A 16,238-nucleotide genomic window follows, 5' to 3' on the forward strand; every position below is an offset into this window, starting at 1 on the left:
TGATTTCAATTCCAAACATTAACTGGGAGAAATACTCAAGTACTAACTCCCTTGCCTAACATTTCCTAGAATTTATAAACTCAAATGCCCTGGATCAACTGGTCAACACTCCCACCAGAGGTGACAACATATTGGACCTGGTCATCACCAACATGGGCGACTGGTGTTCCACACCGGAGGTCAACCCCTCGCTGGTTAGATCTGACCATAAAAAAATCACTTTGGATATCCACATTTCGCCCCCACCACCGGACAAGGAAACCACCGTGAAAAACTTTTCAAAAGCAAACTTCACGTTACTTAATACTGAGGTGGAAAGTTTCAAAGCCCCCATGCTAAAGGATAACGTTGCCCAAGCTGCAAAATCCTATACTAATGCATTCTATGGGCACCTACAAGAATGCATGGATCGTGCTATCCCAAGCAAAACCAAGACTCACTCCTCCAAGAAAAGGAAACCTGTCTGGTGGACCCCTGCCACAAACAAGCTATACAATAGGAGGAGGAAACTAGTACAGAAAAGAGTAAAACCCCAAGAAGGGAAGACATCCCTGATCAGTATCGGCAAGAAACTATGATCCCTCATAAAATCATCCAAGGTGAGCTTCGAAAGAAAAATTGCCAAGGACTCCAAAGATAACCACAAGGCATTCTTTAGCTATATCAAGAGTCTAAGTGGCAATGCTCAGATCTGCTCTGAGTTAGTGCAGAATGGCACAAAATACAATGAACCGACTGATATCACCAACATCCTGGCAGACAGGTTCGGTGCAAACTTCACCCCCCTCTCACCCCCAAAACGGCCCATAACCATACCAGAAGAATGTAGAGCTCCTTTAATCACAGACACTCAGGTTAAAACAGCCCTCTCTAAAGCCAAAAACACAGCATCAATGGGACCAGATGGTGTCCCAGGCTGTGTCCTACACAAGCTCAAAGAAGAACTAACCCCTCACCTAAGCACATTGTTCAAACTCAGCCTCTCCACAGACTACACAAAGTGGCGCACAGCCAACGTTATTCTGCTCCACAAAGGTGGAGCCACAATAGACCCTGGGAACTATCACCCTATAAGCCTGACTAGCTTGGTCTGCAAGGCTATGGAGAGCATCATCATGGAACTCATTAACAGAGACATTGGGAACCTCCAAACACTAGACCCTACCCAGTTCGGCTTTGTTAAGGGCAGATCATTCCTCCTAAACCTGGTGGACTTCTTTGAGACAGTTACCAAGGCTATAGACGAGGGAAAGGTGGTACACACAGCCTACCTAGACCTCGCAAAGGTCTTTGACACCATTCCCCATTCTGGTATTATAGACAAGCTCACCAGCCTGAACATAAACCCCTGCGTCACAAGATGGGTTGCCAACTGGCTCATGGACAGAACCCACATGGTGAGAGTTCTGGGAGCTAGGTCCAACTCTAAATCAGTTACAAATGGCATTCCCCAGGGCTTAGTCCTAGGACCCCTCCTGTTCGGCATATACTCCTCTGAGGTACAGGCAAACACAGGAGGACTATGGCTGAACAAGTTCGCAGACGGCTGCAAACTAGGGGCTATAACTGACTCTCTGGCTGACACAGACATCCTCCAAAAGGGTCTCATTGAGACGGATACCTGGTGTCAAAATCATGGCCTCAAGCTAAATGCCAAAAAGTGCATAGTCATCCCCTTTGGAAAAAAACAAAGTACCCACAAACTACCACATAGGTGGCAGTCCCCTAAATACGGAAAACATAATAAGGGTAGTAATCTCTCCTTTGATAATCACATTGCCAAAATGGTTAGAAAATCCTTCTATGTGGCCCATCTAATCACAAAAGAGTTTGCATCCAGATCAAAAGAGGTCATTGTGCCCCTCTACTCATCACTTATCAGACCCATCATAGAGTACAACGCCCCATTTGGGATGTACCTTACAAGACACCTGCAACAGCTGGAAAGACTACAGAAGTACCTCAACAAGAGGATCACTGGCCTCAAACAGATGCCCTATGCAGCTCAACTGAAGAAACTCCAACTGTACTCTGTTGCATACTGCCTACTCAGAGGTGATCTCTGCCTGACATACAAGGCCATGTCCAACCCAGAATTGATGGACATGCTCCACCGAAAGATAACCTTATCCCCTCGAGCCACACACTCTAGGGATCTAAACCTCATCACAACAATAAATAGGACTTGCTGGAGGGATAGATTCCTGTCCCAGAGACTTCCCATGCTTTGGAACAAGATTCCAATCTACATTAGGCAGAGCTCCTCGCTAACACTCTTCAAGAGAAACCTTGATGAGTGGATGGGAAACAGAAAGTTTACCCCGGGGATCACTTCACTGGCTCTGCTGGACAGTGGCACAGGGAACTAATCTAAGGGGGCAGCGAAAGCCAACACATTCTGGCTAGGCTTATAAATGCCTTCAGGCAGATAGCCTAGTACCTACCTATGAACCTAAATGGGATTGTCAGAAGGGAACTGTTATTTAGGTTCTCCTGGCTTAGGTCAACCCAGGTTTTTTTATGTTGTATTTATTTTTCATCTAATTATGGTATATTATTATTTACAGCAGTTACTGAGTTCAATGTTTCTGTCTTATTTCTCCTTCTCCTCCTGCCACTGTTTTAATTCTCCTCTCTGTGCCAGGCCTTCTCCAACCATTTGCCGTACTTATACCTTAACAGTCTTCCGTTATATCACTCTTGTCTTGTTTCTCATATCGCAATTTCACTTTTTTTGTTGTCTGACCATAAAATCTTGCTTTACACTTTCTTTTTCTTCTTGTCATATTGGCAAATGTAATGAGTTAAGAATAAACTAATTGTTAATAAATTCACTGTATGCGATATAAATCTCTGTATTTACTATATGGAATAAAATATAATTTTTGTCACACAGGTACAAATAGGTAAAAAGGAGAAAATTAAAATAATGAGAAAAATAGTGACCTTAGCAAATAGCAAACCTGCGTCAGCTATCAGCAGAATGAGACATCAATGTGTTTTTGAATACAAAGATAATGGGATAATCTGAATGACAAATGCATGAACAATGAATGAGGGAAAGCACAGAGTTTAAGTATCACTTATGGGTATAAAGACAGCATAACCCAGAAAGTTGAAATGAAGTAAGGAATGGTTATTTCTAAACAGGTGCTTTATCTTAATATTTTACTTTTTATATACCTGTAATGTATGTGATGAGAATTATGTTTTTGTGCAGCCCAGTGCTACAGTTTTGGTACTGCTGTGCAGAGTTTTCATGTCCTCCCTGTGTTTGTTTGAGTTTTCACACGATGCTGCAAGTTCATTGTCAAATTCCAGAACATGTAGGTAAGCAGACTGGCAATCCTCTAACTCACCTATGGACTTGCATGTGAGTGAGTGTGTGTGTGTGTGTGTGTGTGTGTGTGTGTGTGTGTGTGTGTGTGTGTGTGTGTGTGTGTATATGAACACATGTCCATTTATGTCTTCAAATCGACTGGCAAACTGTCCTGCATTAATTCTCTACATTGCACCCAATTAGTGCTGTATAATAAAGCAGGTATTGCAAAATGAATAAATTAATGTTTTGCTTTGTTATATAGAATATTTCTATATCATTTTATCCTTTTTTGCCCCTTGTCCATCTTAACATTATTTGTCTCACAGCCATCCTCAACAGAACATTGGGACGTGTCCTTCCTTCTTCATGAGAAAGGCCTGTTTGTTCCCTGTACCAGGGCCACCTCTAAGGGATGGAAGAAAAATGTGTGGTTGAAGACACATACATCAACCAACTAATGAGGGACACAAGAAGGTTTTGTTGTGGTGTAATCCTTGGCGACTGTTGTGGGAACCCTAAACTTACCTTTCTTTTCATTGCAGCAGAATGCCATACCCAGCTGTCACCATACATTACCAGCCAGACTGCAAATACTCCTGGCAGGCTATATCTCTGCAACTCTATCACTGAGACCGCTACCCATGCATCTAACAGGTGACACTACAGTCAAACATAGGAATCAGAAGCAAGAGTTTGGTTTGGCACTACAATACCAAGGCACCTTAATGCACACTAATGAGCTACGGAGAGGTGTCTCAGTAACTTTTTACATTTGCTTGTTAATTATACACGTACACTATAGCAAGGAAGTAAGCATTTTAACTGATGTAAAGTAACGCACTATTTTGGAAAAGTATCAGAGGGATGAACTACTTTCGTGCACCTTGGATTCTTAAGTCAGGTTCTGGCAGTCTCATGGATAAAACATATTAAGAGAGAAGCATTAGAACGCTTGCCCCTTTAATTCTGTTGTGAATCCCTTAACATTGCGCAACTTTGGTCATGGCATAGGTCGTGAATCTCTGAGCACCTGTTCATGGCTGCATCGTGCTCAAAGAATAAAACATTTCACAACACTACAACATGGAAAAGAGTCATAAGTTACCAAAGGAGGATTACAACACCTACCAGGGGATGGTGGTACAGCCAGTGGTACTGCTCTGCAAATTTAAGCTCCCTGTCATGCCACAACTGTAGAATAAGGAAGTCATGTTTACTTATAACACCACAACTGGTTCATAGGTTATGGACAGGAATGGGGGGGGGGGTGCTTCAAACTCAGTATATGGCAAGGCTTGAAAGCTGAGCACATATATAGTGCCTGAGTTCAAAATGAATAAATTGAAGAAAAAAAAAGCATGGGTTGTGCGTTAGAAGGGACAAGAACAGTAACATTACCTAAGCCAGAGTGGTGAAAATTTGAGGATTGTAATGACCCAATCACTGCACTACATGGAGCAGCATGAGAGGACAGTAAAAAAGGCCCCAAAGACATGGGGCACCTACCTAGAGGAGGAGAGTCAATAGATATCTGTGCCATACTTCCACTTCACAAGATATTACTAAGGCTACATAAGAACTACTGTGTCCACTTCTGAAGGTATATAGACAAAGAGGGACATTAGGCTAGTAGGCAGCATACGATGATGAAGTACCAAAACTGAAAGGATAATGGAGGAGGCAAAGCATGACAAATGGTTTAGATCTCCAGGTATGTAGGCAGTGAAGGAAAAGATAAAATGGGATATAATACTAACTGCACTGTCTTCTGAAAATGGCTAGGGTAAAACAGAGGATGAATGATATACAAAAACAATATGACAAGGATATTGTCTGGATAGGGTGTTTTACATTAGTACAGAATGGTAGGTTCTGCCATATACTGCGGAAGGAAGCAATGAAATGCAGTTTAACTTGGTGGGGGGGTCATGGGCACTTGGAACTGGTACAATAAAATAGTTAGTGGGAAAGGTCTATATCAGCTGAGCGAAAACCCCTTTACGCGAATACCTAAACATCAAACCCTATACCTTGAACCGCGAAAATCCCTAACGCACTAAACCGTGAAAAATAAAATATCGAACTATCATAGTCAGCCAACTCCACCACTCGCTACTTAGTACCTACCCAAACAAAATAAATAAATCACATACATACACTAACCAAACCCTACAGACATACACCAAAACAAAACAAATAATCCACATACATATATTTAACAAAACCCTACTTCCAACACTACACCAAACCTCACATACACAACTATCTATGCACTATCCTTAACCCCTCCCAAACCCTAAGGTCCATAACTACCGTGCACTTCCCCTACAGATATACACCCAAACAAAATAAATAACACATACATACACTTAAAAAAAAAACTACATCTAACACTACACTAAATATTACATACATTACCTATCTATGCACTTACCTTAACCCAAATCCTAACCCTAAAGTCCTATCTATCGCACACTTACCTTACAGAGCTATACCACAGACGGGCCAACCAAAACAAATTGACATTTCGAATTCGCGGTTTTGGACGTTCGAGGTTTACGTACTTTGTGCAATGCGGTTCGACGTATTTGTATTCGCGTAAAGGGGTTTTCGTTCAACTGATATAGACCCAGTGCGAAAAGGAAGAGCAAGGTTAAGTGAGGTATTGGGAATGCTTTTTTTTAAAACAATGTCTTCCTCATTTTACAGCTTAGTTTGTTTGAATGTAACATGGATTATTCACATGTTACAATGCAAAATCTCATGATCAGAGCTAAAGGACAGCAGCACCAAACACAGGACAAAAATACATCAATGTATGTGAACCAGAGCTTTAGGAAGAGTTACACTTCACTGAAAGAAAGCAAGGTAGCTTCCACTGCAGCACACTTCCCAAGGATATGGGCAATTAAGTGGACTGAATGTTACTCACAGACTGAAACAAAGACTTCATACATAATTCCAGTGAATGTATGAATGTAGCCTGATAGGATGAGAAATTTGCACTTAATTGTTTCTTTACACTAAGGATGTGATTAAACAGCATGTGACGATGGAGACAATGACAGCTTATGTCTACAGGGAGTTGACACCCTAAGAAATTATTATAGGGTGTGGGGAGCTAGAAGGCAACATGAATGCAGTATATCATTGTCCACTTGACCCCACAATGTCTTTCCTGTGGTTGAATATAATTACATTGGATGCGCATGGTTCATTTTGTTAAAATTTTCTTTTCCTTTACTGCCTACATACCTGGAGATCTAAACCATTTGTCATGCTTTGCCTCCTCCATTATCCTTTCACTTTTGGTACTTCATCATCGTATGCTGCCTACTAGCCTAATGTCCCTCTTTGTCTATATACCTTCAGACAGGAGGATTGATCACAACAAACAGTGCTGTAAATAAGGAATGCCTTGTATCCCACATTCAGCAATTTGGGCAGCTCTTCTCATAATCCCAGCATCTCTCTCCTCCTATAATATAACATCTAGCAATTCGACTGCTGCAGCAGTATAAATATACTGTTAATTAAAGATACATCCTCCCCTTTCATAGACATGCTTTAAATCATTCTCAAAGCCATTCTCCACTCTGCTGAATCCTAAGATAACATCTAGTGAAGACAGTGGTACTCAATGCATCTTTGACAGTCACAAATGAAAGGCATTAACTGCTTTTGACATAACAGTGATGGTGGGATGACTCGGTGGGTATGTACAGGACCATCTGCATGCATTTTATTGCTGTTCCGTATGTCATTGTGGGTAACAAGATCTAGGTATGTATCTGAATAGTGTTATATAGACATGAGTTATCCATAATTCATCTCAAATACCACCTGAAGTAAGGAATACTAATGTTCTTGTTTTGTAACTGTTTCTTCTTGTAAGAACAGCTCTATACACAGATGAGAGAAATGAAATTAACATTCCCAACATGTTCTGCAGTTAAATACAAACCATCCTCGGACTTAATATTTAACCTCTTTGTCTTCAATACAAAGTGTTCATACCACTAGTGAATTTCAGTTTCATTTGCAGCATCTTAGAATGTTCTTCTGGGGAAGAGTCCATTAAACTGCTGTCTTTGGTTACAGAAATATCTTCATCTCCACAAGCTAAAAGGGTATTTCTGTAATTAGCCAGTGGAAGCCATTCATCTCCTTCACATGCCAGTGTCTGCTGAGTTACAAATCTCTGCAAATAGCAATACCTTAAAAAAAAAAAAAAGGAACAGAATAATAGATTTTTGATTACAGCATCATACTTACTAGAAAAATGCAAGTCACAAGTGTTATCTGCTAAAATTAAAACTTTTGTCTGGAAATTCTTAGTTATGTCCTTTAAAGTGTTTATTTCTCTCCAATCTTTACTGCTTTCGCCAGTCCCTCATTGATATACATGTCATTTACTAATTTGCTGAATTATCATAAAGCATTATATCAACACACGTGCTGCCTTACAATGCCTTGTTATCCATCTCTTCCTCTCTCAGTCATGACAGATCCAACTAATCTCTTGTCTGTTCAGCTTAAATGAAGTAGAAGAAAAAATCATCTGCATATATACATCCATAAATGTACATACAGTTACATCTCACCTGTGCACATGTTCCTTTCATACAGGCTCTATATACAATATATGTGCCTAAGTGAATGCACAAGCACTAAACTCTATACCTCTAGTTTTCAAAAATGCATACACCTGCAGCTACTAAACCACCTCATGAAAAACAACGTCTTATCCTCATCACAGTATGGCTTCAGACCAAATCAAAGTACAACAACTGCACTAATTACTTTCACAAACACAATCAACCACCATAGAAACTACAACCTGCTTGCCTCTGCCATCTTTCTAGGCATAAACTTACAGCAAAACGCCAAAGACTTAGAAAACAAAAATCAGCAAAAATGACACTTTACAAGGAATGGAGTCAGTCCATGAAATATTCCAAGTAGTTTCAAGTCCTTTTTAATTAATAAATTCAAAACAGACAATTCAAAACAGACAAATGCAGGCATAAAATGTAAAAATGTCAATGAATCAAAAAGCACTTTCATCCCATATATTAACAGGACTTATTCAGAATTGCTTCTAAGACAAACTGATCAGTTTAAATAGACCACCAAGACGTGGTCACATGACTATTAAATAATAACAAAAAAAAGTAACAAAAATCCCCCATTCACCATCTACTCATCAAATAACACAATAATTGAGCCAGTAAAGAACACATAACTCCTCGGTGTTACAATAGACAGCAACCTTAAATTTGACAAGCACCTTGCAGTAACAATTAAAAAAGTCCACATAATGTTAGGCTCACTGTACAGGATCAAGCCCTACTTAACTGACAACACCAGACAGTCCATCTCCAGAACTCATCTTCTCTTTACACTCATATGCATCATCAGTATTTAACAACCTAAGAAAAGCAGACCTAAATAAGCTGAAGACATGCTACAACAAAATAACTAGATTTGCCACTAACCTACCTCCCAGATCACATCATTACTCAGCATTACTCCTACTAAAATAGCTTGAACTCCCTGATCTCCTCACCCTCAAACAAATAGCCCTAGCTCAATCCATCCTACACCACACCGACAACTGCCCATCCCTTAGTAATCTTATTAAATCCCAACTATTGGACGCTAAGATCATCGCAAAAACTTCTAGATGTAAGCAAAGCCAATAACAGCCATGGAGATGCACAGTACTCCAACAAAATAGCCATGTCCTGGAATACAATTCCACAATAAATACTCAACACACCCAAACCTTCAAAATTCAAAATACTGCTAAAAGAACATCTTAACAACAAATTGGTCTGCTCCTGTACCAAACCAGGGTAAGACACCCACTCTCTCTAGTTTAGCATCAACTATTTTTCCTCTGCAACCATAATCATGCTACCTGTGAGCTCATAAACATCTCTGCTCTGTAATACAATACTAACTCCTTTTATAACTAAATCATATCTCACCAATATTTCTACACACCTAACCATCTTATCCCAAACTAGACTCCTATTTATCTGGCTACACCTCCATGTATTAAATTGTACACTAAAATTTACAACATTTTTATATTTTTCTGCTATCACTGTCATAACTGTCTAATAATAATATGCCATCATTGTATAAAATTATTCCCTTGTCAAATGTTCTGTAAATAACTGTTTTGTAAAAATGTTTATGGAGCTTTTCTCCCCGGGCCTCTGCTGAAAATGGATAAAAAACCCAGTCAGACCTCCCCAGTAAACAAATATAAAATACATAAATAAATAAAAATGATGTGTAGAATGTGTGTGTGTATGTGTATATATATATATATATATATATATATATATATATATATATATATATATATATATATATATATATATATATACACATATATATACATATATCTATGTTTAGCTACTTTAACCTCAATTTTGCTTTGATTACATTTATTGTATCACACCACAGATATAAACAGTAAATTCAAACCGACATTTTTCATGTTGCTATTACTATGTATTATTAGTATAATTCCCTCATTTACCATACTGGTTGATGCTCATGCACACACCTGCACACTTTCATACATTACTAGTTTTCTTTATCCACTGTTTTCTGTATTTTTGTGTGCTTTTTCTACTAGTTTTCATTGTATAAACGTGTTTTTTTTCAAAGCACTGACATTTTTTTGAGCTGTTAATAACATTTTTTATGTACACTAATACACATGGATGGATATTTACTAGATATTATTAGACAGATGTATATTTATATTTATAGTGTTTTAATTTGATTATATTTATGGTTAGATAGCTATGTGTTTTTTTTCTTGATTTTATTTCTTGTCATAGACCTGATGAAGGCTTTATTGCATTAGTTAGCCGAAAGCGGTTTTAGTTAAAAATATTTTTATGTATATCTTTTTATGTACATGTAATGCTGTTCTTAATACCTGATCTGGGAATGTGGGTTGCAAATAGATAGCTAGTGTTTTCCTTAACTAGGTTTTAGTTTGATCTAACCAGCAGTAGTGTGTGGGAGTGGATACTTGTTCTAAAATGCACTTTTTCAGCCTTGTTTATATTGTTTGCCATGAATAGGCTGGTTTAAAGTTAAACAGATATATTTTTCACATCTACTTCTAAGTATAGAAAAGCTGATATGTTTAACATTGTTAACATATTTTTAATTATTTGTTACTGGAGATTGCTTGTCTGTGACGAATAAAGGCTTGTTGCTTTGGAACACTACCTGGGTTTCATGATTTTTGGAAATTATTGAGACTGAGCTCATCAACAAAGTTTTAAGACCACTAGCTTCTCTGTTTTTTATATACATTTTGGCAAACACCACAGAATAACTTTTTAAAAATCCCACTTTGGCTCATTTCTTGTCTTCATTATAGGATCAGATTTCTCTCTACATGTAGTTCCTGCATCAGTTACAGAAAAGGCTGTATTGATGATGTACTACAGTTAACATAGCAGATGGGGGTGATTGCTGCTCTGACTTAAAATTAATCACGCATAACTTTGGGAACTATGACACAAACAAACACTACTATGTACCAAGCTATTTTCAGTTACACTGGGGTTTTGCACATACTTCAGCCCTCTGCTTCTATTTTGCTAAAGTATTCCAAAGCAAACTTGGCTCTTGAGGTGAAATTCTTGAGAATTTCTTGGCATCCATGTCTGAAACACACAATAATATGTTTATGATCAGAGACATGATAATAATCCTTTTATATACATTACAAAAAGAAAAATAACTTTTTACTTACAGTTTATATTCATTCATCCATCCATCCATCCACAATCGCTGTTCCCATTTTTACCCATGGGATTGGGTGTCACTTCAACAGTGACAATCATCCACAGCCAAGGTTCATACTGCCAGGTGGCTAGCATATTACTAAAAAAGGAATTTTTTAAATTTAAGAGATTATTTTTCAGTTCCTTCATTAACCTTCTAAAAAATAATTACAAAGTGGGAAGCTATACTTCACAGTCCCAACCAGTTTAAAATAATCCACAAACTTGCAGTATTTTTTCCCCTACTTCCTGTGAAAGCATAGTGCTCATGTCTAAATTGTATCTTGTGGAATATTTTACACTTTGCCGTTTGTTGCCTACTTTCAGATTCTTGCTGCTTCTCTTGTGCATCTTCTCAAACACCCAGTACAGGTCTCTGGTTCAAATCCAAAGTACTCCTTGTTTTTCTCATCAGTTTCTGAGCTTTTTTCTGTAATTCAATCATTTTCCTTTGTAACATTGAAAATGGTTTTACTAGCAAGTTCTTTTCATGGGCTGTGTCATTATCTAAAGAATGACAGGCAGATTCTCTTTAATCTTGCTAGCTCACGTTTTGCTGGATAAACTTAACTTTTGCCTCTACTGCATCCAAGAGCATCTTTGCTCCTTCTAAAAAAAATATTCTGAAAACCTTCTGAAAAAAAATATTCTGAAAACAGCTGGATATAGCAACTTGAATCCCATCCCTGCCTCTAAAAACCCACTTATTGGAGGGATGACTTCTTTGAATCAGTCTCCAGAGCCATGGACAAGGGTAACGTGGTCCACACAGCCTATCTAGACCTTGCCAAGGCCTTTGACACCATCCCCCACTCTGGAATCATAGATAAACTTACTAAGTTGGGCATTAATCCCTATGTCACCCAATGGGTTGCTAAATGGCTTACTGATAGAACCCACACTGTAAAAGTAGCCGACTCTAAATCCAGCTCGAGACAAGTGACAAGTGGAGTACCTCAGGGTTCAGTCCTGGGGCCGCTCTTGTTTGGCATCTACTTCTCTGAAGTACAGGTCAACACTAAGGGACTCTGGCTAACAAAGTTTGCGGATGACTGCAAACTGGGAGCCATTATTGAATCCCCAAATGATGTGGATACTATACAAAAGGGCCTTACAGAAACAGATGCTTGATGCCAGAGCCATGGGCTCAAGCTCAATGCCAAGAAATGTATTGTTATCCCCTTTGGGAAAAAACATGTATCCATGAATTACCATATAGGTGGCAGTACACTAAACACAGAAAGTGTGATAAGAGACTTAGGGACACAGGTGGACAGTGGTCTCACCTTCAATAATCACATCGCCACAACAGTCAGGAAATCCTTCTATGTGGCACACCTCATCAAAAAGGGCTTTTCATCCAGAAAAAAGGAGGTCATTGTCCCACTGTACTCATCCCTCATTAGACCCATTATAGAATACAATGCCCCATTTGGTATGTACCTCTCAAGACATCTGCAACAACTGGAAAGGCCTCAGAAATACCTCAATAAAAGAATCACAGGCCTAAAGCAGATGCCCTACGCTGACTGCCTTAAAAAACTCCAGCTATACTCTGTCGCATATCGTCTACTCAGAGGCGATCTCTGCTTAACATATAAGGCCATGTCAAACCCAGAGCTATTGGACATGCTACACTTAAAGAAATCCCAATCCTTCAGAGCTACACGCTCCAGGGATCTAAACCTTGTCATCACAATAAACAAAACATGCTGGAGGGATAGGTTCCTGACCCAGAGACTCCCCAGACTCTGGAATAGATTGCCCATACATGTCAAGCAGAGTGCCTCTTTGGACCTCTTCAAGAGGAACCTTGACGATTGGATGGGAGAAAGGAAATTCACCCCAGGGATCACGTCAGTCACCCTGCTAGACAGGTGTCCAGGAAAGTAAATAATGTGGGAAGAAATAGCCAGGGAATTGTTATGGCTAGGCTTGTATAGGCCCTAGGGCTGATAGCCTAGTACCAACCTATGAACCTATAAACTAGCTTCTATTCTGCCAAGTATACAGTGAATAACTTTCCACAAGCACTCTGGTGTCCCCAGCTAATACTACTTTACCCCAATGCCCCAGTTTTGTCAGGAACATCATCTTCTGCTGACATGACTGTATGTTTACTCCTATAGGTCTTGGTATCTTTCTCACGGCCAGGTTTGGAGCATAGGCACACAATGTGTCCTTTCTAGCTGCTGATTTGCACTTTCACACAATTAATGCAATCTGTTCCTTTCAGTTCGTCTGGTACAACTGAGAATCTCTGTTATTTTTTTTTTCTGTGTGGTCTGACTGCTAGCTCTACTATTTTTTTTAAACAGTTATTCTTAAGAAGTGTCAAATTCAGTCAGTCTTTCAATTCAGCCTCTGATTTCAGAGTTTTATTCACTTGTCTGAAAAGTTACTTAAGGCTTCTTCTCCTCTTTCTAGCTGTTTGTCTTTTGCTGTATGCATTTCTCCAATGACTCCCTTATTTTAAACACCTCTGAATGCATATGATTAATGTTTTTCTTCTAAATTACTGGAAACCATCTCCTCTACTGAGGATGAAACTTGGTCGGTATTTTTTTTCTGCTCAACAGCTGCAAGGCTTTTCTCCACTAGAATGTTTTCTTTTCCTTTTCTTGTTGATTTCTTAGTTTCTCCAGATTTCTTAGCTGCTCACATCCAGACAGTGTGGTGTCCAAGTCCAACTAACAAGTGAATTTTATCCAAACTGTTTTTTTTTTCCTAGCTGCTTTCCATTTATGTTTTAACACTGGCTCTAATTAACATGTTGATTAGTGCGATGCCATCTTGGAAGTCACTAGGGTCTGACATTTTTTACCTGGATTTTCTTTCACCCTAGCATGCTGAAAGTAATTTATTGTCAGCCATAAATGTCAGCTAACTAATTACTGGAATGCTGCACAGCAGTGAAAAGAAAATACCAATCCATTACATAAGGCTTCATTTAATTTTCTGCTACACAGCAGACTCAATTTAAATGAAGTTACCTGGCATTTGTTAGACAAAAGTCCTACCACAAAACTCATCACCTCATATAGTTTATACAACTGGTAGAGATTTGAGCACCTGGATGTTCTAGACTCATTGTAGTGCAGTTTGACATCTGCTCAGTACAGTTATTTCTCTCCATCTTGCTGGCACTCCCATTATTCTTACACTTCTCTTCCACCCATGCTGGTGGTCAGTAGAGCACACTCCACCCTTCCCTGCATTCTACTACTCAGATGTTACATCAGCTAAATATCTTGACTATTCATGCATATATCCTTTCTCCTCCCTAGCACTCTTGCACATACCTCTCAAATGAATACCAGTCATATAGTCAAAAAAGCTCATCAACACCTGCATTTTCGGCAGAGGTTAAGAAAAGCTAATCTTCCACTCTCCATCCTTATCACCTTTAACACGGGTGTCATAGAAAGCATCCTAATGATCAACTTCACTGTGTGGTACGGGGGGGGGCTGTTCAGTTGCACATCAAAAAGCCCTACAGAGGGTGGTGAAGATCACTGAGAGAACAACAGGCTCCAACTTCCCAGCGATAGATGGTCTATATACGACACGCTGCTACAACAGGGCCACAAAAATAGCCAGTGATCCTACACACCCTGCCTGTGGTCTGTTTACAAGCTTGTCATCTGGCAGATGATACCACGGAGTAAATAATCAATCATCCAGCTGTTAAAAACAGTAGACATAGTCATTTATAGCAGTATGTAGTAAAATAACAGTCTAATTTAAAGTTAATGTTATGTATGTTGCATGTGCTACATGTAATTTGCATGTGTGTAATTGTCAAATGACTATTGAGTCTGAGACACGTAATTTCATTTAGGTTACCCTTGTGGAGTCTAAATGGCAATAAAGTTCACTTTAACTTTGACTTTGAACTGTACAGATTTTCGCAGAAAGTCCAGATTTTTGCCCATATTTTCGTTCTATTTTTCATAAAATTGTGATTTTCTGTCAAATTAATAGCAAATCATTAAAGACTGAAGCTAGAAAATATTGACAGACATTTGAGTTTCAGGCTTCATACCCTTCAGAAAATGCATGCTAATGCAAAACCAGTTATTCTATCAACTTTCTAAGTATGTAAGAGCAATATTTAAAAATTGTCCCTATTTTTGGGCCTTTGTCCCACTTTTATTTATGGCTTTGTCCAGATTTCTTGATCTAAGAGGTTGACAGGTATGCTCTTGCACCAAATCCCTGACAGCATGTCTTGCTATCTTGCTTTGCAACACTCTACTATTACCAGACATCGGAAAACATCACCTCATCTCAGCTTCCTAGCAATCCTTGGGGTGTTCATACTTTATTTATCTACACTTTGTTGACCAGGTTAGTCCTACTATGCAAGTGGCCTCTTTTCAACCGATGCCAGCAGAGATGGTATTAACATTGACTAGGGGAAACTTGGCCAGAGCATCAAGGAACTTCCCCTTCACTTTTCAATATGTGCCCTGAGATATTTTACATCCACCTGAGCTCCCATACTTATAGTAGTTTACTCCCTCACCTTACATTACTTCCCAAATCACAAAAAAATACTCTTATTTCCCATACATGTAACAATCAACTATCTCTTTCAAACTACACAGCTCATACACCACCCACGATCTTATGCAAACTTACTATAGACTCCCAGCCAAGTAAAGTACTCATTACAATGTCCACTACTAACAATGAAAAGCACTGTTGTAACAAAAATGCCCTTTTGGGACTCAATGCATTTCAGCTCCCCCACTTAAATAACAAAGCAAGCACCCTGCCATAAAATACACCACAAACCTAACCTCTTCATTTGAAGGTGAATATTTTCTTGACCGTTTGCTTAAAGCCTACAGAAAAAAAAAACTAGTGCCCAGATTTGCATGGACTAGGGTTTCTTAATGCTCTGCAAACTCTGTGAATGTATACATAATTAGAGCTCCCTTACTGCTACAAGTTAAATGACTCAGATGCCAGCCTTACCAACCTTGGCCCTTGGGGCTATTTTTACATAAATACTTCCTTTGCAGCCCCGACCTAGATTTATAAAATACCTGGAACATTATCAAAAATGACTGTACAACTGGTGA

The 16,238-nt window shown here is 39.0% G+C and overlaps 1 protein-coding gene across 3 annotated transcripts in view; it reads right to left on the reverse strand.

Annotated features, from left to right (window-relative positions):
* LOC122802711 (cohesin subunit SA-2-like) overlaps nt 1-16,238 on the reverse strand; it is a 1,740,876-nt gene that overhangs the window by 136,291 nt on the left and 1,588,347 nt on the right. For all 3 annotated transcript variants that reach the window (XM_044072465.1, XM_044072464.1, XM_044072463.1), the window contains one exon: nt 7,340-7,539. In XM_044072465.1, coding sequence (XP_043928400.1) covers nt 7,340-7,539 — 200 coding nt within the window. The remainder of the gene's footprint in view (nt 1-7,339; nt 7,540-16,238) is intronic.

Source organism: Protopterus annectens, chromosome 5.part0 (genome assembly GCF_019279795.1).
Source record: "Protopterus annectens isolate FY-2018-M chromosome 5.part0, PAN1.0, whole genome shotgun sequence".
Taxonomy (NCBI): domain Eukaryota; kingdom Metazoa; phylum Chordata; order Ceratodontiformes; family Protopteridae; genus Protopterus; species Protopterus annectens.